Source organism: Callithrix jacchus, chromosome 8 (genome assembly GCF_049354715.1).
Source record: "Callithrix jacchus isolate 240 chromosome 8, calJac240_pri, whole genome shotgun sequence".
Lineage (NCBI taxonomy): Eukaryota > Metazoa > Chordata > Mammalia > Primates > Cebidae > Callithrix > Callithrix jacchus.
In genome coordinates this window covers 31,269,722-31,295,365 of record NC_133509.1, presented here as the reverse complement: position 1 = coordinate 31,295,365, position 25,644 = coordinate 31,269,722, and the positions used below count along the sequence as shown (strand labels likewise).

The following is a 25,644-nucleotide window of genomic DNA, read 5'->3' as shown; positions in this document are numbered from 1 at the left end:
CTTATGGATTCAAGAATGAATATGGACCGGGCACAGTGGCTCATGACTGTAATCACAGCACTTTGGGAGGCCAAGGCAAGCAGATCATTTGAGGTTGGGAGTTGGAGACCAACTTGACCAACATGGTGAAACCTTATCTCTACTAAAAACACAAAAACTAACTGGGCATAGTGGCATGCAGCAGGAGAATCGCTTGAACCCTGGAGGTGGAGGTTGCAGTGAGCCGAAATCAAGCCACTGCACTCCAGCCTGGGCAACTAAGCAAGACTGTCTTCAAAAAAAAAAAAAAAAAAAAAAAATCAGTATGACTGAGTCAGTTGTGTCTGTAACTGATTAATCTGAATCAGTCAAAAGACATTATAGTTGAGCAGGAATGGGCTGTAAAAATAGAGATCAGGCATCCAAAAATAGACTATAAAAATATAGAGATTAGACATCCCAAGAGGTGCCTATAGCAGTCAACTCACTATCTCAAGAGGTCTGTCTTTTTTTTTGAGGCCGAGTCTCGCCTTTGTCCCCCAGGCTGGAGTGCAATGGTTCGATCTCAGCTCATCGCAACTCCACCTCCCGGGTTCAAGTAATTCTCCTGTGTTAGCCTCCTGAGTAGCTGGGATTACAGGCACCCACCACCACACCCAGCTAATTGTTTTGTATCTTTAGTAGAGAGGGGTTTCGCCATGTTGGCCAGGCTGGTCTCCAACTCCTGACCTCAGGTGATCCACCGCCTTGGCCTCCCGAAGTACTGGGATTACAAGGGTGAGCCACTGCACCCACCCCCCCAAAAGGTCTTTAGTGAGGAAGGAGAGTGTTGGAAGGGGGACTGGAAAGAGGTTTCCTCTCTGTGAAGCACCAGAGGGTACGTGCCTTGTCACCAAGATCTTGGAATCATCCTATTAATTTTTTACTCTGATGGAGTGTCAGGAGTTTATATAAAGGTGCTATGCCCTTTCTCTGGTCCCTTGACATCTTTACTATGTGAGAGCCCAGAACAGTGGGAGAGCTAGAACATGCCCCTCCCCAAATATTCATAACCTGGCCACTCCTGACATACCTAGGACTATAAAGGGTTTCTGAGGTGGGGGAGTCTACCATTTTACTACATGGAAATCCTGACTGCACAAGGAGAGTTGTTTCCAGCCTCCTTAGGCTCTGGATCTCTTAGGATCCCTCAGCTTCTTACCTCTTTAGCCCAAGAGGTTGTCCAGGTTATCTGATCCTGGTTATTTGGTCCTCAGCTCTTGCCCCCATGGAATGCAGATGCCCTCCCCCAGGAGGTCCCTTGCCCCTCTTCCCTCCACCAAATCCGACGTATGTACCCACCCTAGGCTCCTGTTCTCCATACTCAGGCACAAGTGTTTCCAGTAATCAAAAGCATTGGAGTCTTCAAAGATAAATTCAATGCTGGTTGAAACAAAGGTAGGAGCCAGGGTCCAGCAACTAAGCAATGTATGGAGTCAGAAAAGCCTAAGCAGCACTACACCATCTGCAATGAACTCGGTTTATTGTTAGAGTTGGAGGTGGCTCCCTTACAGCAGCTGGGAACTATAGCAGGGAAGTATGGGGAGGAGCAGAGCACAGCAGCACGGGGAGGGTGGAGCTAGGAAGAACACTAGGTGGGCTCATTTTGGTTTCCCAGTAGTTTGGCAGAGAAGGCGAGCCCAGGTGACTACCAGCCTCTGTTTTCTCAGTCCAGCAGTAGTCTGATAGGGCTGCTCACTGGCTTGCTTGGGACGAGGTCCTCTCCTGGGGTGGTATTTTCAGCCCGTTTTCACTTCACTCTGTGAGAGTTCAGCTATGACTCAGCTGCTTCTCCCTTTTTCCTTCCTCCCTCTCATTTTCCAAGTCCTCTGGCCGGGCCTCCACCTCCCAGATCCTCTAAGAGTGGGTTTGGAGAGGCAGCCAGCGTTCCCATTTCAGCTGCAGGATGGCATAGTGGAATGTTGAGGGAGTCACACATTGCTGGGTGTCAAATGTTGGGATGTCAGGCAGTTGCTTATTTTTAACCCATTACACACCAGGCCACAGCGGATGACCACATGCAGAGAAGCCAAGCAGGGGATGAGAAGGGATCAGGATAATTGAAATGGGGTGAGTAAAAACTTCAAAGAGTAAGGGAGTTTGGAAGAATTCTGGCATTGGGAATGGGCTCTCCTTGCCCTTTTGTGCTGTCTGAACACAGCCCTGGGATGTGAATGGTAAAAAGCAGGGGCTGGGGAATAAGCTCCTTTCTCCTCTCACCAGTCTATCTATTGATCTAAAGAGCTTCAAGTTTTAAATTGAGACATTCAGATACTGAGGGAAGCAGTAGAACAGTGTAGCAGTGGGATACCCCCAGGCCCCTGCTAGAACTCAGATCCTGGTGTGTGGGGAGATGGAGGAAAGGGTGCAGCTCTGGGCACCTCACTGACAGCATCCTGCCCCCAGCTCACATAAATTGCTATTGGAAATCCTTCCTGGGATGCCAAATAAATAGATTGAGATAAAGAGGTCCTTGGTGTTGGGGATATAATCTCCCTCTATGAGGCAGGAGGCTGCTCTCTCAGACCTATCCTGAGTCTCCATCCAATACCAGCATTTGACAGTGCTAGGAGAGGGTTCTCAGGCATCAGATGCTATCCTATCCTAATTTGTCCCCTTCCCCTATCCTCTCCTGGTTAACTTTGGTTTGAGACCCATCTCAGGAATGGATGACAGGAAGGGACAATCCATTTAGCCCAGCCCAAGTTCCCACAAGAAGACATCTCCCTCCCCTGCCCCTAGCTCCCATCTCCCTCAACACCACAGGACTCAGCAGTAGCCATTATCTAAAGGAGCTGGGGGAGTGGATCCTTGGGGAAGGGATGGCAGCTCTTTCAGAACTCAATCTTGCAGGCAGGGAAGGACTCATCCTGCATGACCACGGTGCTGCTGCTAGCCAGGACCAGGACGTTCAGTTGCTGCTGCTGCTCATGAGTCTGTTGGTACCACTCACGAGTCACCTCCGTGTCATGAGTAGGGATCAGAGTCACCTAGAAGGGAGATAAGACATGCCCGATGTGAGAACATGAAGGGGGAAGGTAGGTGAGGGGGAAGGGGAACCTGATGGTCTCAGAAACAGCCCTGTTGCCCTTAGAAAAGGCCCATCCTTTAATAAATAGGGACTGTGTTCTACTACTGCCTCTGAGTGAGCTTTGACCAAACTAATTCCTTGGTGTCCTTTGCTACTCACCTGAAGATTCTCCCCCCACTGGGCCTTGCCCTCCAGCAGGGCATCCAGCACGGCCCGGCTTGGCTCGCCATTGGCAGGGTCATTCCCACTGACCACATAGTAGGATGCACGCACTCGACGGAAGAAGTCAAGGTCAGCAGTCTTGCCACTGCAATGATTCGGGATATAGGCGAGATCCACATATACAGGGGCACCAGAGCCGCCCTTGGAACTCAAGGCCACTGCAGAGACAAGCCAGCATTCAATGTAGAGGAAAAGTAGAACCCTTTAGGCAACCTTCTCTTCTTTCCCACTCCTGGGAAGTCTGACCAGCTCACACCCAGCCCTAACCCACACTCTCTGCCACTTTTCATGATATACTTACTTGGTCCTGCCTTGAGTCCATTGACTAGGCCTTTGGACATGGGGCTGTGTCCATCCTTTTCCTCTGCTGGGGTGACCTGGCTTGGAGTGCTGCGTGGTCGGGGTGGGGCCCGGGATGCTCGATCTGCAGGTCCTTTACCAGGGGTGGGTGATCGTTTTCCTCGAAGATCCAGACGCCGAGCAGGGGACGCTGGCTTGGCCCTGCCTGGGGCCCTGCGCCCTACTCGCCCCTGAACCTTCTCCTTCTCCCGTAGCCTCTCTACTCTCCCAGACTCTGAACTGAGCCCCTCAGGGTCAGCCATGCACACATCAGGGCGGGGAGGTGATGGGCGGGGGTCTGGCTGTGGGAGAGGGGGTGGGTCATGGCCAGGCCTGGGATGGTGAGTACCACTGACCCCCCCAGCTTTGTCCACAGGCAAGAAGTCCCCATCTTCATCTGAGTCAAGGGCTGCCTCCGCTGTGATGGATGGACACTCCTCAGTTTCTGGTGGGACATCAGAATCTGACTGTGAGGAGCCTGAGTCACTGGCTGATGTGGGGGGTGTCTCATCAGCCACAGGGCATGGGCCCCCAGTGGTCCCTGACCCCCCTGCCTGGCGCCGACTGCCTCTTCCTACCGGCCGAGCTTCCTCAGTTGAGAGGTCACTGTCATCTGTGGATGGGGGCAGAAGTGGGTTCAGGAAGGATGGGGAGAGCTCCTCCCGACAGGGCCGGGGCTCAGCAGCACATCCCTGGGGCCCAGCCTCAACCTCAGGAGAGGTACTGCTGGGTGGGTCACCAGAGCCCCCTCCAGAACACAGTGGCTGCTCAGGGGACAGCAGTGTGTCAGGCCGGGAGCTCCTCTCAGCTCCTTCAGGCCAGGCCCCACGTTCCCAGGCAGGACAGGCCTCAGCCTCTTCTTTTTCAGACTTGGCTGGGGCAGGGCCTAAGGGGTTAGGGCTGGTTTCAGTTAGGCCATTGGCTGCACAATCCCCAGAGGGACCCTGAGAGGGGCTTATCTTCTCCGTGGCTGCCACTGAGCACTCCAGGTGGCGCAGCAGGGTGCCATCACCCATATCTGCAGGCAGGCTTGGAGCTGGAGCTGGGACCAAGTCCAGTGAAGCTGGGGGTGCTGAGCTCAGAGGAGTGCGGTCCCAGAGGCTGTGGATAGCTGGTTCCATTCCTGGGTCCAGCTCTCCAGACTCCTGTTCTGCAGCCTCAAGGCCTGGAGAGAAGTGCTCAGCCACACTTGAAATCACAGGTGTGGTTGCTTCAGAGGAGCCGTCAGATAGGGCTGGTGAGGCAGGTCGTGGCAGATTGGAGAGGAGAGGGGCCTCAGGGGAGCTGGGTGATGGGAGCTGGGGCAGCGAGGAGTCCAGGCTGGGGGCCTTGGTCACTTCCAAGTATTCATCATGCCGGGTTCTGGTGGGGGGTCCTGGAGCCAGAACCAGAGCTCGGTCCCCAGAGAAGGCAAGGGAGCCACAGGGTGCTGAGCGGGGTTCAGCTGGAGAGGGCAGCTGTGTGGGAGCTGGCTGCAATGAGGAGAAGCCAAAAGCTGAAGCAGGGAAGTCCAGACTGGGTCGGGCAGGCCCCAGGTGTGAGTCCAAGGGAGGGCTGATATGTGCCTCAGTTTCTGACCACAATGTGGGGGGCCCCATAGGGATGGAGTGAGGAGGACTTGGGGATTGGGCCTCTTTTTCCGGCTGTTCCCGAGCCCCCTTCTCCAGTTCTGAGTCACTAGTGCTGTCATCCCAGTGACTCCCGCCTGATTCCTTGGGGGATGGGGACCTCCTATCTGGGCTGCAGCTCAAGATGTTACCATTAAGAGGGGGGCTTGGGCCTTTGCTCAGGATAGGAGCACGGGGGGGCACTACAGGTGGGGTGAGGCTGGGCTCCACACTTGGCCCTGGCTCTGACCTTGGGGGTACAGTGGGTCCTGCCAGTGCTGCATAGCTGAAGGTTGGAGTGTCAGATTGGAGGCTCCTGGGTGAGATAGGAGACGAAAGCTCCTTCTCTGCAGATGTGTTTCGGCCAGCAGCCTCCTCCTTGGTTGAGAGGCATGGGGGCCAATCCCCAGCTGCTCCAAGTGGAGGCTCTCTAGTGGGGCATGTAGGGCCAAGCCCAGTAAGCATCATCTGCTCATAGATGTCTGCATACTGAAAGCTTTTCTCATCAGGATAGGGTGTGGGCTCTCTCTGCTCGGGCTCAGTCTGCTCAGGCTCCATGGTAGTATGGCTTTTGCTGGCCTCTGGTACCTTTGAGCTGTGTGAGCTGCTGTCAGGAGCTCCAGCCCTACCTTCTTCTTCCCGTTCCCCTTCAGCCTTGCGGTAGTCCTTCCCCAGGGGGGAATATGGCCCACCTTCCAACTCAGCTGCCCCCTCCTGCACTGCAGCCACCACACTGTCATATTCGGCTGTGGCCCAAGAGAAGGGTGCAGGAGTGTGGGGGTCTGGGGCAGGTGTGGGGGGACCCGGAGCAGGGGAGAGGGGTGCAGGGGGGAGGGGTCTGTCCTTGGGCACCCAGGGTGGGATGTCAGCCAGCCATGAGGGGGTAGTGGGTTCATTCATCATAGGTGGCATGAGCTTAGGGTCTGGGATTGCGCTCTCTTGTCCTGGGGCTGAAGGAACCCTTTGTCCAACCATCTCAGGTGGGGAGGCTGGAGGGGAGATGATCTCAAAGGGAGAGGGAGTCAGTTTGTCCTCTTCCTCTGGTGGCAACCCAACTGGTGATTCAGCAAGCCAGCGCTCCACCTCCAGCCCCTTCTGCGCTGAAGATTCCTGGAAATCCTTGAAGTCTGAGGCCCAGGGGCTCTGGGTTGTGTGTTCCCGTCGGGGCACTTCTTGCTCATCATCTGGGCCCTCATCTAGGAAAGTGCTTTCCCGTTCCTCAGTGTAGCGTGGGCGGGCCCCCTGGCCATCCAGTTCATGAGGGAACCAGACCTTCCGCTCACAGCTTAGCTCCCTCCAGTATGTGTCCTGTTCCAAGGCCACATCCTCTCTGCCCCTCCAATACCTGTTGTCCTGCTCAGGAGATGTGTCCTCCCATGCTGGGACAGGGTCTTTGTGTTCTCCAACTGGCTCCTCTCTCATAGGAGATGTTTCTCTCCACTCCTGGACCACATCCTGCTCCCTCCAGTACTTCTCTTCTTGCTCTCTGGCCTTGCCCTCCTGCGTGAGGCTCTCTTGTAGCCCCAGAGCTTTGGTCTTCTCCAAAAGAGCTTCTAACTTCTCTTCCACAGCCTTGATCATTTCTGGGGATTTTTCCTCTAGCATCGTCTCCTTTGGTTTCCTGGTTTTATCCTCCTGCACTAGGCTGTCCTGCTTTTGAGTTTGGTCCTTCTCTTCCAGGGTCTTAACATTTTGTTCCAGGGCTTCATCTTTCTGTCCCAAAGCCCAGTATTTTTGTTCTAAGGCCTGATCCTTCTTTTCTGAGGCTCTATCCCTCTGTTCCTGGGCCTGGTGTTTCTGTTCAGGGGCTTTGTCTGTCTGTTCTAGGTCTCTGCCCTTCATTTCAGCAACCTTGTCCTCAGGTGCCTCATGTTCAGCATTTCTGACTTTTCGATCTAAGGCTTTGTCTTTCTCTTCTGGGATCTTGTCCTTCTGTTCCAGGACCTTGTCCTTTTGTTCTAAGTCTTTGTCTTTTGGTTCCAGGGCCTTGTCCTTCTGTCCCAGGGCTGTGTCCTTTTGTTTGAAGGCTTTGTCTTTCTTTTCTGGGGTCTTATCCTTTTGTTCCAGGGCCTTGCCTTTTTCTTCTAAGTCTTTGTCTTTTGGTTCTAGGGCCTTGTCCTTCTGTTCTAGGGATATGTCTTTTTGCTCTAAGTCTCTGCCTTTTTGTTCTAAAGCCTTATCCTGCTGTTTCACAGCCTTTTTCTTTGCATCCAGAGCCTCATCTTTCTCATGGATGCCTGTATCCTTTGGCTCTATCATATCCTTGTGCTCCAGAGTTTTGTCTTGCTGTTGCAGGACTTCATCCTTTGGCTCAGATTCCTTCTTCTGTTCTGAGGTTCTGTCTTTCAACCTTGGAACTTTATCTTCCCACTCTACGGCAATGTCCTCCATGGCAGGGCTTGACAAAGACTCTGGACTTTTGGAGAAGGAGCTATCAGGTGTCAGAATGTGTTCACCAGGGCTCATGATCGCCCCAGGTAAGTGCTTCCCATCTCCTGAAAGTGTAGAGTGAGACAGTGAGCTGGCAGGTGATTTCCTGTCAAGGCTCTCATCTGTGATGTCTGTCTGTGCAGAGTATCTAGTCATCCCATCTGTGGGAGGTGACACTGTGGTTGCATGGAACTCTGGAACAGACATGGGAGCTGTGTGGTAAGAGGTGTCCTCGGCCTGCATCAGATGCCCCCTTTCTTCCTTCCCAAGGTTTAGTTCCCCAAACTGGAGGGTACCAAGGCTTTCTGGAGAGAGCTGCTTAGAAGAAACATCCAGGGAGGTCTCCTTGCTGGGGCTCTCTTCTGACAGAGAAAGTGACTGAGCATCTTCTGGAGATACCTCTGGCCAACGGTCTTTGTGTAGGTACTGCTCTGTCAGGCCATAGGGAGACTTGGGGCTGGGCTCTTTGTTGGCAGTGTCTGGGGAGGCCACGCTGAGGACAGAAAGGGACTCTGCATCTTCAGGAGAGAGGCTTCGGTCAGGATATCTGAGCACCTCATCTTTCTGAGGTTTGCAAGCTTCTTGGGGTGATATCCTCAAACCTCTGGGAAGGGCTTCTGCTCCCAGAATTGGGCCTGTGGGCTCTCCTGCCCCCATAGTCTCAAAGACCATTGCTTTATCCTGCTCTGGCAATAGCTGAATGGTATAGCCTGTATGCCCCTCATCAATGCTGACAGGTACTTCCTGGGCCTGGGGGCTCCTGGAAAAATGAACCTTCTCTTCCTTCTCTAGTGTTCCCCCTTCAAGCTCTGGCTTGACTGACTCCTTCAAAGCATCTTCTTTGCCCACACCTGGTATGCGCTTAGTGTCTCCCCAGGAGTCTGCTTCCTGAAAGTCTTGGGGCTCAGACTTTTCTTCCACTGGGGACTGATGAAAGGGTGTGTGGGTGGCACTAGGAGGACCAGATGGTGGAGGAGAAGCCATCTTCACTGTGCTGTCATCTGGGCTAAGGCACCGTTCCTCTGCTTCTCCAAGGGTTGGTTCCCCTGGATGTAGGGCATGCCCAGGGGCACTAAACACTGGAGTTCCATATTGACTGCAGAGTTTCTCAGACATCTGTACATTCGTCATCTCCTCCTCTTCCTCTTCCACAGCTCTTTCTCCAGACAAGCCTTTCCCTATGATCTCTCCTCTCTTCTCTGACTCCCCAGTCACAGATAATTCCTCACAGGGTGGTGATTTGAAGCCCTTGTCTTCTTCCAGTGAGGAGGTGGGTGAGATGGTACCAGCTGATGGCACATAGTCCAAGCCCTGAGTAGCTTCAGTACGGGAGGAAGGGATGCTTGTGACTGTGTCAAGCAGCAGGGAGCTCTTGCCTGTCTCCTCTGTCTGGGGAGCTGTAAGTGAGGCCACAGACTGGTCCTCAGCCACTGATGTGGCAAAGGAAGAAAGTTTGTCACACTCAGTGATTGAAGTGGCCGAGGACACATGTTCTTCTTCAGCCAAAGGGGCAGCCACTATGTTAGTGGGGTAGGTAAGTTCAGTCTCTGGTGCTCCATAGCCTTTGACAGAAGTAGCAGGAACAGCACTGTCAGCAGGTTGGCTGGCTTCGAATGGGCCAGCACTTTCAGGCCCAGGGAGGTCATACATACTTGTATGAAATCTGGGTGGAGCTGGGCGCTCCTCCGGCTCATCATGGATCTCCTCATCTGAGATGGTCTGCTCAGTCTCTGAGTAGCCAGGGATTGTCTCATCCTGGATGTAAGAGACATGCTCGGTGGCTCCCGCAGGTGTGGTCAGGCTGCTTAGGAATGATGAGGTCTCCTTCTCAGGGGCCTTGCCCTGGAATCCCAATTCCCGACCCCCAAAAGCCTCCCTGCTCCTTGGAGTTACCTTCAAGGCTTCCTGCATATGTTTTTGGTAAAAACCCTCAGCTTTTGTCTCATCCTCTTCCTCCTCATCTGAAGGGTGAACCTCCTCCATTTCTTCTAACTCAGCCTTTTCTATCACATCCTCCTTTATTTCAGTTTCACTTTCCTCTCTGGCTTCTGTTCTGTCTGGGAGCTTCTCTGCTTCCCTCTGCTTCTTGTCCTCCCAGGTATCTTTCTCTTCCTCTGTTTCAGCCCCAGAGTCTAGGCCTCTGTCCTTGCTACCTTGTTCCTCAGGGACCTCTGGGACAACCTCTTTATCTGTCATCACATGTTCTTCTTGTCCCAGCCCTGAAACAGAGGGTGGTGTTCCCTGGATAGCTGTACTTGGGGGTCCCTCCTCTGCAGTGTCTAGAGGGAATGGCTTATCTCTTAGTCCCATGTCCCTTTGTTCCACCAGCAAACCCCTCTCCTCACGCTTCATCTCCTCAAAGTCCTGTGTGAGGTCCTCTGGTGAGGACAGGACCAGCTCTCTGTGCCCACTGACTGTTGGGAGTGGTACAGCCCCCTTCTGGGCCGGGGGTGTCCGGGGCTCAGAAGACATCTCCTTCTCCCCACGGGCAGCACGGCTCCTGTCTATTTTGACTCTTCCAGGGGCCTTGGCTTTGTAGAGGGTCTTACGTACCTCAGGAGTAAAGGGCTTTAGGTCTGGCTTGGAAATCTTCTTGACCTCAGGTTTGGTATCTTTCCTCTTCTCCTCCTTCTTGGCATCCTTCTTCTCCTCCTTCCTTCCTTCATCCTTCTTGAGCTCTTTCCTCTCCTTTTTGATCTCTTTTTTCTCCTTGTCTTTTTTTTCTTCCAGCTTTGATATCTTTTCTTTAAGGTGCTTTTTCCCCACCTTGTCCTTGATCAGCTTTCGCTTCTCTGCCTTCAGTGCCTCACTTGACTCTGTCCTCACCCTCTCAGGCTTGGCAGGCTTCTCTGGGGGCTTCTCAGATGACTCTTTTGCTTTCTTCTCTGTCTTAGCTAATTCCTTGGCCAGCTCTGAGCGGACCTCCTTGGCTCCCTCTTCCACCACCTCCTCCCGTTTGGCCAACTTGCTCACAGGCGTCTTGGTGGTGGCTTTGAGGCTCTCCTTGCTATCAGCCCGCTGTTTGATTTTGCTGGGCTTGAGGTTGGTAGGCACAGCCCCAGCAGCCAGGTCCTTCTGCGTGGCCACAGGGTAACGCAGGAAGTCCAGATGCCGAAGCTTTTCCAGGCCCTCCAAAATCTTATTCTGGGGAGCATTTCCTGGAAAAAGCACACGTACAATCTTCTCAGTGGGATTGGCTGGTAGCCAGACCACCAGAGCAGTAATAGAGGTAAGGTAGGGCACAGAGATCTCAGCCTCCTTCCCATTGGCCAGCACGATGCCTGTCTTGGCTTTACTATTGCCTGCCCACTTTTGCATGAGGAACTGCATCTCCTTGCTGTCCTTGACAGGGTTGAGGACATACATGTCCAGCCGGCCCACACCCATTTTGTGGAATAGGGTCAATGGCTCAATGGTGTTGCTGACCACACGATACAGAGGCTCAGCCTGGATGCCCAGGCGGTTTAAGTGCTGCAGAGTGAGGCAGGCCTCTTCAATGCTGCGCTTGGCTTTCCGGGAGGCATCAGGAAGGCGCAGCTTATCAGGCACATTGAAAAAGACAACTCCAAGCTCAGGGGAGATAAGGTTCTTCACCCAATCACTGTAACTGCTAGAGCCCTGGGACTGCTCCTCCTCTAGCTCTGCCACTTTGCGCTGCAGTAGTCCATTGATACCTGGCAGGTTGTCTGCCCCAATATGTGTGAGTAGCACCGAGTCAATGCGGTCCAGGTGCCGCACCAGCTTCCAAAAGCAGGACTTGCGATCAGAGCCACCATCCACCAGGATGTTGAAACCATTGACAGCAAAGAGGGCAGAGTCCCCACGACCACCTGGGAAGATGTAGCAGCAAGGCTTGGAGAGCTTGAGGAAGCCCCCTGAGGTTGGGGGCTCTAGCAGGTCAAATGGGGATGGCACATCCACAGTCTCAGAGACATACTCAGAAAACTCAGCCACGCCATCCATGATGGGCAGTGTGGGCTCAGGGTTTAGCTGGAGGTGCAGGGTCTCTTGGGAACTGGATAATCCCAGGTGGCTCCAATCACCTTCCCCTAAGCAGGACACGGTGAGGAAGGCCTGGATCCCAGGGTCTCTATTGCTGAGCAATTGGGCAATCTAGAAGAATAGGAGATAGAAGCCTGATCAGGTCATTAGAGTTGTTTTGGTCTGACTAAGATTCAGCACCCTAATCTTTACCTCTCTCCAAGGTGAACTCTTACCTTTCTGCCAGGGCCCCCCATGGCCAAGCAGTATGAGACTTTCCTTTAGATCCCTCCCGTAGCTCTAATGCTGCCCTTTCTCCCAGAGACTCTGGGATGGAACTTACCTCAGGGTTGTGAAGGACCTGAGCAAAGTTTTCGTAGGAGTAAGTGCCACTCTGTAGGATGAGGTCTCCCCCAGGCTCTAAACTTTGCCCACTCAAAATTAGTAGTTTATGAGCTGAAGGGCTGCTAAGAAGATGGTGAACCTGGAATGGAAGAAGGGGAGTGGTCACAGATATAGGAAATCCAGGGAAAGCCAATGAATGTCCCTGAAGTACTGCAAGAGCATGCTTCCCACTGGTGTCCCTCCCACCACCTCCAGACTAGGCTGGGGACAATAAGTCAGCTTAGATGCCAGAGAGAGGAATTCTTGGCCTAATAGTGGTAGCATTGGCAAGGGTGGGTATAGCACTTACAGCAGGCCTGCTTGGCAAGGGACAGGCCCTGGCCTTACCTCAGAGCTGATACTGTCTGCACTGGGATTTACCAGGATGATGGTCTCTAGGATCTCACTCTGGTGGCAAAGGGTCCTCTGGCCTGAGGGAGAGATGTGTAGGAATTTATATTGAAGAGAATAGGTATAGAAATTGTGTGGTGCAGGAGAAGAATGTATTATCAGAAAATGGGACTCAGGAGAAAGAGAAACTTGGCTATCCTTAGACCCTGCTACCCTGGATACTGCTGAGTAAGGTCTAGGAACTGGCTCCTCCAGCCCTTCCCTTTCAGGGTTTCCACCCCCGCTTCTTCCACACTGGCTGTCCTCTCCTTCCCTTCATCTACCACACCCTCTGCTGCCTGTGTCCCCACCCCTCTGCCTGGAACTACAGCCTCAGACTGCCCTGTTGACAAGAAGCTTTTGTCCTGCTCGAGCACTAAGCTCCTGGTGCTGCCTGGGGATGGGGGGCTCAGCTGGAGAAAGGGCCCCTGGGATGATGATCTTCACTTCCCTTTCTCCTTCCTGGCTTGCCTCTGCCCTGGGCTTTTCTGCCAGCAGAGTGTCTAGAAATAAGGAGATAGGAGCTTCTGTGTCTACAGACTCCCCAACTTTCTTGCCATCCAAGGCCAGAATTCCTGTTCCGGAAGACCCAGAGAAGCCTGTGCTATCTAAACCCTTTATGATTCAAAGAATGGGCACAGGACTATAACTTCCTGTTCTGTCCTTTGGCTCCTCAGAGGTGAAGCCTGCACTCTAATACACATGCATACAAACATTGTTCCCACTAGAAAGTTTTCACAGCATCTTCATGTCCCAAAGTTTCAGAGAGGTCGGATTCACTACCCCACAACTTATTCCTTGTGAACAGTTTCTTCTCTCATCTTTGCCCCTCTCCTAGGGGCCTCTACCATGGACATGGGTAGTGAAAAGTTCTTGAATAAGAAACACATTAATAAGGAAGGAGAGATTCAGGGTGTTCCCCAGGCCATAGAGAAAAACATCCCCAAATCCCCTATTTCCCTTCTCCAGCCTCACATGAAACACCAAGCAATTCAGCAAAGAAAGAAAGTGGCAAATCAGACAGAAGATGCTGAAGAAGAATGCTGCCATCCTCTGATCCTGCCCTTTCTCCCCCAACCCCCTTTCCAATTGCAGTACATAGTGGCATTAACCTCATAGAGCATCCAACAGATGGCAGTGGGCTGTGTGGAGGATACTGGTGGGAGGGCTCATAATTTGTCCCTTAGGCCTTCTTCTGTGACCCAGCTCTCTCTTCTTTCTGGGGCTTGGACAAGAGAAGCCTGGGGCCAGGGCCTTTGTTAAGAGGAAGAGCCATGGTGCCAGGATGAGGCAGATCTGACAGCACAGGGCTACAGATGCAGCTGTGGGGGAAATGAACGATGGATGGTGTCAGAAGACCAAACCCCATACAGGGTGGGTTGGGGCGAAGAAGAATTCAAGGGTTCCCTTCTATTCACTTGAGAATTGAGGGAACATTTGAGATAAATTCAGAGGACTAGGGCCACCTCAGATGTAGGCAAGGGGAGGGAATGGGGCAAGTGAGGGATACCAAGGTTTGGGAAGCTGCCAGCCCTAAGTAGTTCATATTTAGAAGGGCAAGAGCTCCCTCCACACAAATAAGGTCACACATTTGAGATAGGAAGGTCAGAAAGACAAATATCTATAGCACACACTGATTTGCTTTCTACCACTCCCCTCTACCCCCAGTTTCCCATTCCTCACGGTCCCCGTTTATCACCACAAGACTTTTCCAATCCCAGTTCCTATCCTGGCATAAGGTCCTATTCCTCACCTTATCCCTGGGAGTGGTTCTGACTTGCAACTACATGGTTTATATCCTGTGCCTCTCTTTTTCAGGCCTGGGAGAAAGCCATTTCTTCTGCTCCCCCCGCTGTCTCACTGAAGGGAACTGACTCGTTTTTTCCTTTTTCTTTGGAGAGGATCATCTTGTGAGGCAGGGGCACGCAGTACTCCGCCAGTGCTGGAGTGAGGGGTGGGCTGTGGTGTGGAGGCTGAGCAGGCAGGAGGGCAGGTGTCTCCGCAGTGAGGCAGAAGGGGAGGAGGGCCATTTGGGCAGCTGCAGTTTGCCGCAGTGTGTGAGTGTGTGTGAGTGTGCGCGCTGAGCTCTGGCTCCAGCTCCGCCCCCACCCCCCACCCCAGCATGACAAGTCATTTTCTTGGCTGCTTCTGCATGGGGGGTGGGGATAGGGAGATGCAGAGAGGGAGAAGAAACGGGCTTCTCTGTTCAAGAGCCCCCATCTTGGGAAGAAAGGCAGAGATGAGGTGGGAGTAGGGCTGAGACTGGAACCCAGTGGGGCTGACACCACTGGAAGGAAATGCTGGGTAGCCCCTGGGGAGGGAGTTCTCCATCTCCATAGTGGCCTTAGTGGGGTCAGAAAGGGGGGTTTAGAGTCCCAGTCTAAAGCTAGCCACAGGGAATAGGGTAGGGGGAGCCCATTGCAAACCGGTTGGTCTGTGAGGAGGCCCATGCCATGTCTTAGTGACCCTTTCCTCCCTTCTTTTCCATAGTGTCCCCCACCTTCCCTTACTTGGCAAAAACTCACTGCCCTACTCACCACTAGCATAGGAGAAGCTTAGCAATCCAGCAGTTGACACCCAGGGGCCCTCGCATTAGGCAGATTCCCATAACATCCCCCTTTCTCTCAGATTTTTCTGCCTCTGACCAAAAACATCGCTCCCAAATTTCTCCAGCACCCTGGGCTGCCAAGCAGAGCCAGTGGTACCACCCTCTGCTGCTATCCCAAGCTGATGTCTCCCACCCCCACCCAGCTGGAGAGGTGGACTGTCACAGCCCCTGGTTGCCTCTGGTTCTGGGTCCAGACTGGGCCCATAGCCAGTAATGTTCATCTTCTCTCTCCATTTGCCCAGCCTGCCTCCTGCCACTGGGCTAGTTCCAGATGTACCAGATTAGGTACCAGAACCCTTTCCATGACCCCATCCCACCTCCCCTCCCTCCCTATCACAGTATACCCCCACATACCAAGCCCTTTGGTTCGGTTCTTACCCTGGGGTGTGGGAGGAAGCCTCTCATGGAGGCGGCAGCTCCGGCCTCAGCCGGCAGCTTCAGGGAAGAGTCTGCAGCACTTGGGGTGGGAGTGGGGGGGGGGTGCTTGATGAGGAGGGCGGCGCCAGGGCGGGGAAGAGGGGCTGGTCTGTGACGAGGCACTGGAGACTTAACTGTTTCTTTGCCTTCACGATGTCCGTACTCTAGTGCGTTTGCTTGGCTCTGGGGCTGAGGGATTGTCTAGCAGCTCAAAGAGCCTCTGCAATGTCCTATGGCCCACAGGAGCTTTCTCTCACAACCATGCTTAGTTAGGAAATACTCTTTTAGCATCAGCCAAAAGACCAAAGCCCCATGCTAGGGGACAGAGCGAGGCTATAGAAGGCATGGGCCGCGTGGGCTCTCCCCCTTCTCTTATAAACCATCTGCTGCCTCTTTCCTCACATGGATCTAGGGAGTAACCTTCAGTCCCTGGAGGAGCAGAAGACAAAGGCTGGGGGCCCAGGAACATGGGGTAGAGGTGGGGAACTGCTTAAGAGAAAGGTTGGGGATGGGGAGATGTGCTGCCTTCTTCTGAACCTCAGCTACAGAAACCAAGGAGGGCAGAAATAAATCTTATTTAAGGGTTAGAGGGTAGTTTGAAATTTTGGAGTGGACACATGGTCCCTAGCCTATTGAGGTGGGGCACAGGGACCCTGAGAGCTACATGAAGTTCTGTGGCAGTGCAGCATAACACAGTAACCACATAGGCACTGATTATTGGGATTCTTGAGTCATTGGAATATAGAGACAAGTCCCTGAAGGGGCAGGAAGCTTTCTGCCTTGTGAAGGAGTTTACAAGGACCGAGAAGGATCACCAGGGCCTCAGGGCCTCCGGCCCAAGCAAGGCTTTATGATAGGCCAATTATTAAATGTAACAGAAGTACACTTTAGATTTTAAAAAAACCTATGACTGTGTAGGGTGGTTGGGTTCCTGCTCTCTCCTTGTCTCTTTGCTGACTTCGTCTTATATTATTCTGATCCTTCTAACATTGATCCTGTTTCCCTTAGTCACTACCTCTGTCTCAGATTTAGTAAAGTGCTTTAGGACTTAAAGGAAGGATCTGGAGAGCAGTAGCACTTCCTTCTAATGGGAGGATGCTCATGCTCTCACAGAATCTTTCCCTGCCCTCTTCCCATCCACCTTCCCCAGTCCTGGCTACCCTAAGGCCTTCCTCACAATCACAGCCACCCACACATACCCCAAGACTAGCCCCACCCTTGCCCCAGGCTGCCAAGAGCTACTTTTGAAGGTCAGAGAAACCAAAATAGTCTGTGCTTTCAGCATCCCCCATCCCCTCTTAACTGCAGCCAGAGGAGAGGAGGAGCTGAGTCACTAGCACTCTTGGGGTTGAGGGGACAAAAGGGGAGTGATTCTTGCTCAGATCCGGGGATGCAAATCAGCAACAATGACAACAACCCCATTTGGGTAGAAGCAGCCATCTGCAGAGATAACACAGAAAACCAGGCTGAGTTCTGGGTATCACAAAAGGGAAATACCTTTCTTCTGTAACTTCATCATTCTTATTTCCTCCGACCTCAAGCCCTGTATCTCCTGTCTGCTTTCTAGGGCTTTCTGGAGTGTGTTAGGAGGGAAACTTGAGTAGACTTTTGCCTTAAGAACAAAATAACATTTCCCAGACCAATGCAGAGCCCACCTTTATTCTCAGCTCAAGGGCCACACCCTGGGCATGGTGCCAACTCACAGTAGAGTTTTCCTTCAGCCTTCACCCTCTAAACAGCTACGCACCACCACCAACTCTCCACCTGCTCTGTTTCTAGGCTCTGCTGCAATGAAATGGTGAGATGCCAAAGAAGAAAGAGAGGCTTGAGCTCAGAGTAAGATATGAAACTCACAAAGTAAGATATGAAACTCTGGATTTGAGACCTGATCCACCATTTTACTAATCATGCTGCTAAACAAGTCACTTAACCTCTCTCAGAGCCTGCTTCACAAACTCTGAAATGAGTATATTAGTACCATCCTCCAATAATGCTGTGAGGTTTTAATTGTATAAAAGATGAAAAAAATGCTCCTTCATTCCTAGACTTCTAAATCTGCAATGTACAAATGCCACTGGAAGTCTTTCTCCCTTTTGTGGAAGATTTCCAAGAGGTCACCTAGGTGATCAAGGAAATTGTAAATCAGGATCTCAGACCAGATCAACTCTAGAGTACTCTTATCTCCCAGGTAAACCCAGAACTAGAGATGCCTGCAGTATGAGACTTGAAGCCCTTTTCATGTCCTTGCTTTCCCATTTCAGACAGCAATGCAGACCCCAGTTCCAAGGGCTAATGAGCTGCTGTATTATTAATTCAGGATAACTTTTGTATTGGTAGAAGCAACAGAATGATCACTTCCTAAATCTATCAGTAGAAATGGAGAGTCAGACTGAAGGCCTCCCGACTGGTCCCTCAGCCTGTGTTTTTATTTATTTATTTATTTATTTTGAGATGGAGTCTAGCTCTGTTGTCTAGGCGGGAGTGCAGTGGCACGATCTTGGCTCACTGCAACCTTTGTCTGCTGGGTTAAAGTGATTCTCCTACTTCAGCCTCCCGAGTGTCTGGGTTTACTGGTGTGCACCACCACCCCGGGCTAATTTTTCAATTTTCAGTAGAGACAGGGTTTCACCATGTTGGCCAGGCTGGTCTCAAACTCCTGACCTCAAGTGATCTGCCCGCCTTGGCCTCCCAAAGTGTTGGTATTACAGGTGTGAGCCACCACATGCGGCCCTGTATTTTTGAGTCTTAGAATATTAATTATGAATTATGAGCCTTCCCCTCCATTTCCTATAGGTATTCAATAGTAAAAGAACCATAAAATTATTGAAACTCAGTTTTCCACTGTCCTAATGTTTCTGAGTTTGTGTTAGAATGCTTGGAAGATCCAGATTTTTCGTAGGGGTTAGAAAGTCACCACTGGGTCTGGGCAGGGTGGCTCATGCCTGTAATCCCAGCACTTTGGGAGGCCGAGGTGGGCGGATCACAAGGTCAGCAGTTCAAGACCAGCCTGGCCAACATGATGAAACCCTGTCTCTACTAAAAGTACAAAAATCAGCCAGGTGTGGTGGTGCACGCCTGTAATGCCAGCTGAGGCAGGAGAATCGCTTGAACCCGGGAGGCAGGTGAGGCTGAGGCAGGAGAATTACTTCAACCCGGGAGGCAGAGGTTGCAGTGAGCTGATATTGTGCCACTGCACTCCAGCCCGGGCAACACAGCAAGTCTCCATCTCCAAAAAAAAAAAAGTCACCACTGGAGAGGCTACATGGTGTAAAAATCACCTTTGAAAGCTTTTACGAGACTTGACCACTAGAAGGAGCTGGGCTACTGACTCTTTATCAGAGGGTCCCTTCTTTTCTGTGTGTGGGTATGTCAGTGTGGAGAGGGCAGTGCCTAGGAATAATTGTACTCTCCCTGTCACTGTAGGATACATTTTTGTCTGCTTTCTTAGCATTTTGGCCCAGGGCTTGAGGATAGGTGATAGGAATGGTGGCCCAGCCTGTGGGGTAGTCAAGCCATAAGGCACTAACAAACATATCCCCTTGAGCTCATCCCAGCTGCCTGGTCCCTTTGCGTCCTTACTAACAGAAGGCTGAAGGGAGGGGCAATGTCTGCAGCTGCTCTGGGCTGACTGTTGTTTGTGGGGACAGCTGAAAGAGGAGGCAACAGGGGTGGGGCTGTGGCTGTCTTGAGCAGTGTGGGTTTTTCCAGGAAATTCTCTACTATTCTCCTGTGACATAGACAGACCATGATAAAAATGTCCAAACCTAAAAATATTCAGTATGCCAAAGTAAGCCCTAATCTGGAGTATACGGCCCTAAGCCCCTTGAATACACCACAGCCAAACTCTTTTTTTTTTTTTTTTTCTGAGAGGGAGTTTTGCTGTTGTTACCCAGACTGGAGTGCAATGGCACGATCTTGGCTCACCGCAACCTCCGCCTCCTGGGTTCAAGCAATTCTCCTGCCTCAGCATCCCGAGTAGCTGGGACTACAGGGGCGCACCACCATGCCCAGCTAAGTTTTGTATTTTTAGTAGAGACGGGGTTTCACCTTGTTGACCAGGATGGTCTTGATCTTTTGACTTCATGATCCACCCACCTTGGCCTCCCAAAAAGTGCTGGGATTATAGGCGTGAGCCACCGCGCCTGGCCCAGCCAAACTCTTTGATGGAAAGGGTCTAGTAGGTGTTTATACATTAGTGCTTGTTTCTAAGAAGTGCCTGAGAATAACTGTGTATCTCTCTGCAAGTGTCTTCCCAAGTATCCCTGCATCTTAATCTGAAGAATGGCTAGGTACTTTGGTTTAAATTCTTTTCATTTCTTATATTATTCCAGAAACCAGCCTACTCTCAGGTCTCTGTAACCAAAGGACAAGGTTAGAGAATTCAGTGTGAATTAACATCAGCAGATAATAACAAACTTCTGTTAGTCATTAATTTCATCCTCTGTCATCCCTGTATGTGGCCCTGCACCAAAGCTCCAAGGAGTACTAAGCGGTAAAACTGATGATTTGCATCATCATCAGGGATAATAGAGGAAGCCATGACATGCATAATTCTAAACAGAAGAATTCTCAAAAGAGTGAGTGGCCTACATTACAGAAAGCCAGTCACATCAGGAAGATGTCAGCCTCACATATATTAATATAAAATTGCTGTACATATTCCTAGGATGATAGAGCTTTAGTCATATTAACCTTATTTTCTCCAACTTCCCAGCAGCATCTATAGACATTAGTGATCAGGAAATAATCAAAGATTTGGAAGTAAGAAGCAGTGGAAAAGGAGGAGAGGTAATTAAGGAGAGGTGACTACTATACTGGATAATTGAGAATTATCTGTATAAGATATGAATTCAGTCATTCAGTCACAGTGGCTGTTGAACTGGATGGATTTTATATTCTATTAAGCTGCATGGATTGGTGTGTCACCATTTTCCAATAACATGACTAGATGCCTAGCTCTTTTTTTTTTTTTTGTGATGGAGTTTTGCCCAGGTTGGAGTGTCATGGCACAATCGTGGCTCACCACAACCTCCACTTCCTGGGTTCAAGCAATTCTCCTGCCTCAGACTCCCGAGTAGCTGGGATTACAGGCAGGTGCCACCACGCCCGGCTAATTTTGTATTACGCCTGGCTAATTTTGTATTTTTTAGTAGAAATAGGGTTTCTCCATGTTGGTCAGGCTGGTCTTGAACTTCTGACATCAGGTTATCTACCCACGTTGGCCTCCTAAAGTGTTGGGATTACAGGCATGAGCCACCGTGCCCGGCCCTAACTCTTTTATAATAGGATGTAGAGCTTTCCATAGTCTCCTCACAGATATCTGTCATGGAGTGATAGTTCCTAAAATCTTATTTTCTCAAATCTGTAACCCACCCATTCCCAGCAGAATGGGAAACTGCATTATGTGAGCTTTGATCTGGGCCAAATCTCGGAGTACAACTTGATCTTGTAGCAGTAAATTCAGGAGACCCTCTTTCCACTCTGGATTTGATGGTGCCCATCATCTTATAGTACCAGGATTCTGCTCTGCTCTGGAGATCTGTTGGCTAAGCCAAAGCAGGAACCAGAAACCCTGAAACTTGTGCAGCCTAAATAAAAATGCTAGGTGGGGCTCAGTGGCTCACATCTGTAATCCCAGGACTTTGGGAGGCCAAGGTGGGCACATCACGAGGTCAGGAATTGAAGACCAGCCTGGCCAACATGGTGAAACCCTGTCTCTACTAAAAATACAAAAAATTAGCTGGGCATGGTGGTGGGTGCCTGTAATCCCAGCTACTCGGGAGGCTGAGGTAGGAGAAACACCTGAATCCAGGAGGCAGAGATTGCAGTGAGCCTAAATCGTGCCACTGCACTCCAGCCGGGGCAACAGCCTTCTAAAAAAAAAAGTTAAACAAGGGTCTAGGAAGATAAATGGGGGATTCTGGGGTGTCTTTAAAGGAAAGCAGGGAGTCCGGGGTATGCAGAAAGGGGAACACAAATGAAGAAAGTGAATTTTTGCATGAGAGATGATTGATCACTAAAAGGAGTACCTCATTTCTTTAGTGCATGTCAACAGCTATCCACAAACAACCTGCTTCTCAGAGAGAAATTACGTTCTCTAGGCTCCCTCTACTATCAAACCATGTCTGCAAAGTACATTCAATATGTGGGGATAGCTATGGAATTCCATGACTTTTCTCCTCTTTAAAGTTCCTCCCTTCTCCTCCACCCAAACCTCCCACGAGGCCACTTCTCCCAGGGAGACTGGATTTCTGCTCTTCCATGACCAGCTGTAACCCAAACGATTGAAATAAAATGCTAGTCCTAACCTTTGACCTCTGAGGAGAAGTGAGCTAGATGCCGGGTAATGAAGAGTCTCAACTGTTGGTTCAAGTCAAAGGATGACAGGTCAATGTTCCAGGAGAGAATTCCTGTGGGAGAAAAACAAAGAGGATTCTAGATAAGGTTGTGGGTTGAGGGGGTGGGTGGGACTGCAGGAATACTTTCAAGTTCACAGAACAGGTAAGGAGAGGGAGGGTGGGCCGGGCGCGGTGGCTCACGCCTGTAATCCCAGCACTTTGGGAGGCCGAGGCGGGTGGATCACGAGGTCAAGAGATCGAAACCATCCTGGTCAACATGGTGAAACCCTGTCTCTACTAAAAAATACAAAAAAAATAAAATAAAATAAAAATAAATAAAAATTTAAAAAAAAAAGGAGAGGGAGGGTATATGGGCAGTTGCCACAATCAGCCTCAGTGATGTCTTGAAGAAAGGTGTCTAGTCGTGATATCTTTCTCCCGGTTACCTTGTCTAGGCTTTGCCTAAGCCAGGGGGAGGACAGACTTTAGACTAACCTCGGTCATTAATGAGTTTATAAGTAGGACTTTTTGCCGGGCGCAGTGACTCATGCCTGTAATCCCAGCACTTTGGGAGGCCGAGGCGGGTGGATCACGAGGTCAAGAGATCGAAACCATCCTGGTCAACAAGGTGAAACCCCGTCTCTACTAAATATACAAAAAATTAGCTGGGCATGGTGGCACACGCCTGAGGCTGAGGCAGGAGAATTGCCTGAACCCAGGAGGCAGAGGTTGTGGTGAGCCGAGATCGCGCCATTGCACTCCAGCCTGGGTAACAAGAGCGAAACTCCGTCTCAAAATAAATAAATAAATACATAAGTAGGACTTTTTTTGTAAGGTTGCTTAGTTGTGGTGGAAGTGACACCTAAGAACCTATTGCCAGATACTGAGAGCTACCTTTTCCAATTTACAGCTAAGTAGGATTCTATGTCGTCTTTCTATGCCCCCTTCCTTTTCTCCAACCCTCTACGGCTTGCTTCCACCCGCAGGTGGCTCCGCAGCATTGCACCACAGCCACAGGCACAGCACTGGGGATGGAAGAGAGGACTTAGGAGCTGGTAGCCACAAAGGTCACCCTCAGGTTGGCTGCTAGCATTCAGAGATTTGAGATTTGTACAGGGCTTTCAGAAAGCTCCTCATACTGGTTCCGGGACCATAAAGAAGAAACAGCAAGGTTAGGATGTGGATTCTCCAGGGGATGGAGAGGACTTTCAGGACACCTGGCCCAAAACACTGCGGAGGAGGGTGTGACCAGAGGGGCCGCAGGGGCTGCATAGAGCTCCCTGCCTCAGACAGACTGCGGAACGCCACAGGGTGTGCGGGAAGGATGGGCAAGCGAGATATTAGTAGAGCGAGAGGATACGGACACATGGCATGGAAGATGCAGGTGACAAGGGCGCAGATCTCAGGAAGTGCACTCAAGGGACGGATATGCATTGGGAGTTGAATGCAGAAGGCGGAGAAGCATAGGATGGAGACACCTGAAGCACAGCCAGAACAGTGGCTCACCTTGTTCAAGGTGGGCCCGCACGGCCTTCAGCTGACTCTCGGTACAGATATCGCCGATCACAATGAGCAAAGAGTGCTTCTGCAGGTCCCAGCGGGCAGCAGCCACCGCGGTTCCAGCCTCGCACAGCGGCTCCGAGGGTTTCTGTGGCAGCAGTTCGCCGGGACTTCGGAGCCCCAGCCCCAGAGTTGTCTCCATGGCAACGCCGTGAGGCCGCCCAGGCCCGGCCTCGGTCTCCATGGTAACTCCGGCGGAGTGTTAAGCCTGCAGCGTCCACTGCAGGGAGAGTGCGCGCGGTTCTTAAAGGCCGGCGGCAGGTGCCGCTCATTGGCTGCTGCCTGTCAGGGGGCGGGGCACAGGCGCCGCAGGGGCGGGCCGGAGCCGGAGCTAGAATCGTCTGCTTTGCGGTCTCGCTGGGCCTGAGAGTGGTGGGTGTCCCCCATCCCCCCCACAACCCCTCCCAACAGTCCGTGCAAGCGGGAGCTTCCACTCAGACTTGAGTGAGGGCGGGGTCTCTGGGGGACCCATTGGAGGGGCTAGTCGGTTGCCTCGGCGCCTGAAGAAGCTTCTAGTTAAGATGTATCCCTGATAAGTACTGTCTGGCAATTCTACAACCTCATCCGAACTGAGGGGAGCCATCTTGTCCCTCTCTGTCTCCGAGTTTGTATCATCGCCTCCATCTGTGTCTGTGTGTTTGCATTATCGTTGTTTGGCGTTTTTGTTTTTTGCTTGTCACTGTCTGCCTGGGTCCTGCCCAAGGTCTCTATCCTCGGTTTCCCTGTCCTTGCCTCAGGCCCTGGGAGTGCTCTGAAAGGCTGCGCAGTATTGGAGGGGACAGAATGACCTTCCGGCCTTGAGTCCCTGGTGAGTTGTTATTCTGAAGATAGCAGTTGGCTGGCTACTCTCCATCTCTGCTGAGTGCAGGACTCGAGTGCAATGAGCTCAGACTGCAGCAAGGGGGATTTGAGTAAAACCCAGGAAAGACCTTCCCATCTGCAAGTGATGTGACAAAGTGAGATGGGTCTCCCTTAGGAGACTGTTGTGTTACTTTCCCTGGGGAGTTCTTGAAACAGAGGGGACAATGTTTGCACCAAAGAAGAGGTTGACAGTTCTAAGACCAAAACCAGAGGTTGGGAAAGGACTGGGGAGGCCTTGCACTGTTTTATGACTGACTAGAACATCTTTGTAAAAATGTGCTGTAAGTCTAGCCTCCCCCATTCCTCCGTGTCTCCACCTACTCTACACTCCAAAGGCTTTTTTTTATCTAGGATACCGAATCATTCTATACATGTATGTATGGAACCGCCTATGTTTCACCCTGGGGCTCCAGCACCACTGGCGTCTTTGTCCCATTTGCCTTCACTTTGGAGATTGTACAGTAAAGAAAGGAGCACAGTACCAGATTCAGCAAAGCTGCCTGTGAGCCACATTCTGATTGGGCAGTGTCTGCATGTTAAATATTTCACAGCGGCCTGGGGCGCAGTGGCTCAGGCCTGTAATCCCAGCACTCTGGGATGCCGAAGTGGGCGGTTCACTTGAGGTCAGGAGTTGGAGACCAACCTGCTCAACATGAAGAAACCCCACCTCTATTAAAAATACAAAAATTAGCTGGGGGTGGTGGTGGGCACCTATAATCCCAGCTACTCAGGAGGCTGAGGCAGGAGAATCACTTGATCCCGGGAGGTGGAGGTTGCATCTCAAAACAAAACAAAAGGTCACAGCAATCCTGGTCCCTACCATGGAGCATGTGTTACAGAAAAACAGCCAGTCCATTCTGCAACCAATCTGGACATGGCCCTGAAAATCCTTTTTGCAGCAGAAAAGGGGAAATAAGAGTACTGGCAGAACATCAGTTGGTGGGGGTGTCTCACCCTGTATGACACATGAGACGGTGTTTCACTGCACCCCTGCCCTCTTGCCCTCCTGCCCCCTTGCCCCCCTACCCCCCCCTCCCCACTATTTGTGGATCTGAATCTGGAAAAAAGCTTGGAGAGATGTGCAGGCCTCCGCTTCTGCAATCAGAAAAAGAGTACCATGTAGAGGCAGAGAGCCAGAATAGGTTGTGGGGAGAAAGGGACAGTTTCCATAGCAACTGTAGAGATGAGGCCTCTAACTACCACAGGGTCTCAGTATAAAGGTCAGCAGTAGTTAACCAGAGACTCTGCTTTCATCAAGTATGACAAAGGGACTAAACAATAGATCTGAATGGTATAGGGAAGAATCACACACTGATTAGATGGTAGGGGCAGAAATTCAGCCTTATGATCTCAGGTCTTGCTAAAATTGGGTTTTATTAATTACAGTGCAAATGTAGATTATGATAGTAATAAAATTGCTTATGTGTGCTGAATGAGTATTTTGGAGGCTCATTGCCA

At 51.2% G+C, this 25,644-nt stretch overlaps 2 protein-coding genes across 8 annotated transcripts in view; one reads left to right on the top strand and one right to left on the bottom strand.

The window, feature by feature from the left end:
- Nucleotides 1-1,484: 1,484 nt before the first annotated feature.
- On the bottom strand, nucleotides 1,485-23,544 carry MAP1A (microtubule associated protein 1A). 4 transcript variants are annotated; one of them, XM_035259458.2, is made up of 7 exons: nucleotides 23,272-23,544; nucleotides 21,736-21,837; nucleotides 12,361-12,443; nucleotides 11,972-12,112; nucleotides 3,573-11,760; nucleotides 3,209-3,429; nucleotides 1,485-3,008 (listed from the first exon to the last, which is right to left on the bottom strand). In XM_035259458.2, the coding sequence occupies exons 1-7, from the start codon at nucleotides 23,507-23,509 to the stop codon at nucleotides 2,853-2,855; spliced, it is 9,129 nt and encodes a 3,042-aa protein (XP_035115349.1). In that variant the 5' UTR covers nucleotides 23,510-23,544; the 3' UTR covers nucleotides 1,485-2,852. The 4 variants fall into 4 exon arrangements, with proteins under 4 accessions (XP_035115349.1, XP_078190221.1, XP_078190220.1 ...); XM_078334095.1 differs by lacking the exon at nucleotides 12,361-12,443; XM_078334094.1 differs by lacking the exons at nucleotides 21,736-21,837; nucleotides 23,272-23,544 and adding an exon at nucleotides 15,389-15,461.
- Nucleotides 23,545-23,635: 91 nt separating this feature from the next.
- TP53BP1 (tumor protein p53 binding protein 1) overlaps nucleotides 23,636-25,644 on the top strand; it is a 121,318-nt gene continuing 119,309 nt past the window's right edge. For 2 of the 4 annotated variants that reach the window (XM_078334097.1, XM_035259463.3), the window contains exons 1-2: nucleotides 23,636-23,697; nucleotides 24,063-24,133. The gene's annotated coding sequence lies outside the window, so the exon portion shown is untranslated. The remainder of the gene's footprint in view (nucleotides 23,698-24,062; nucleotides 24,134-25,644) is intronic. The other 2 variants (XM_078334098.1, XM_035259465.3) reach the window with 1 other exon arrangement.

Bases quoted from the DNA above. Each gene is read 5' to 3' on its own strand.
- MAP1A (XM_035259458.2), bottom strand. From the start codon at position 23,509: ATGGAGACCGAGGCCGGGCCTGGGCGGCCTCACGGCGTTGCCATGGAG. The intron at 12,113-12,360 runs GTAAGGCCAGGG...CTTCCATTCCAG, and splicing joins CAGACAGTATCAGCTCTGAG to GTTCACCATCTTCTTAGCAG. The intron at 11,761-11,971 runs GTAAGTTCCATC...CTATTCTTCTAG, and splicing joins AGGTCCTTCACAACCCTGAG to ATTGCCCAATTGCTCAGCAA.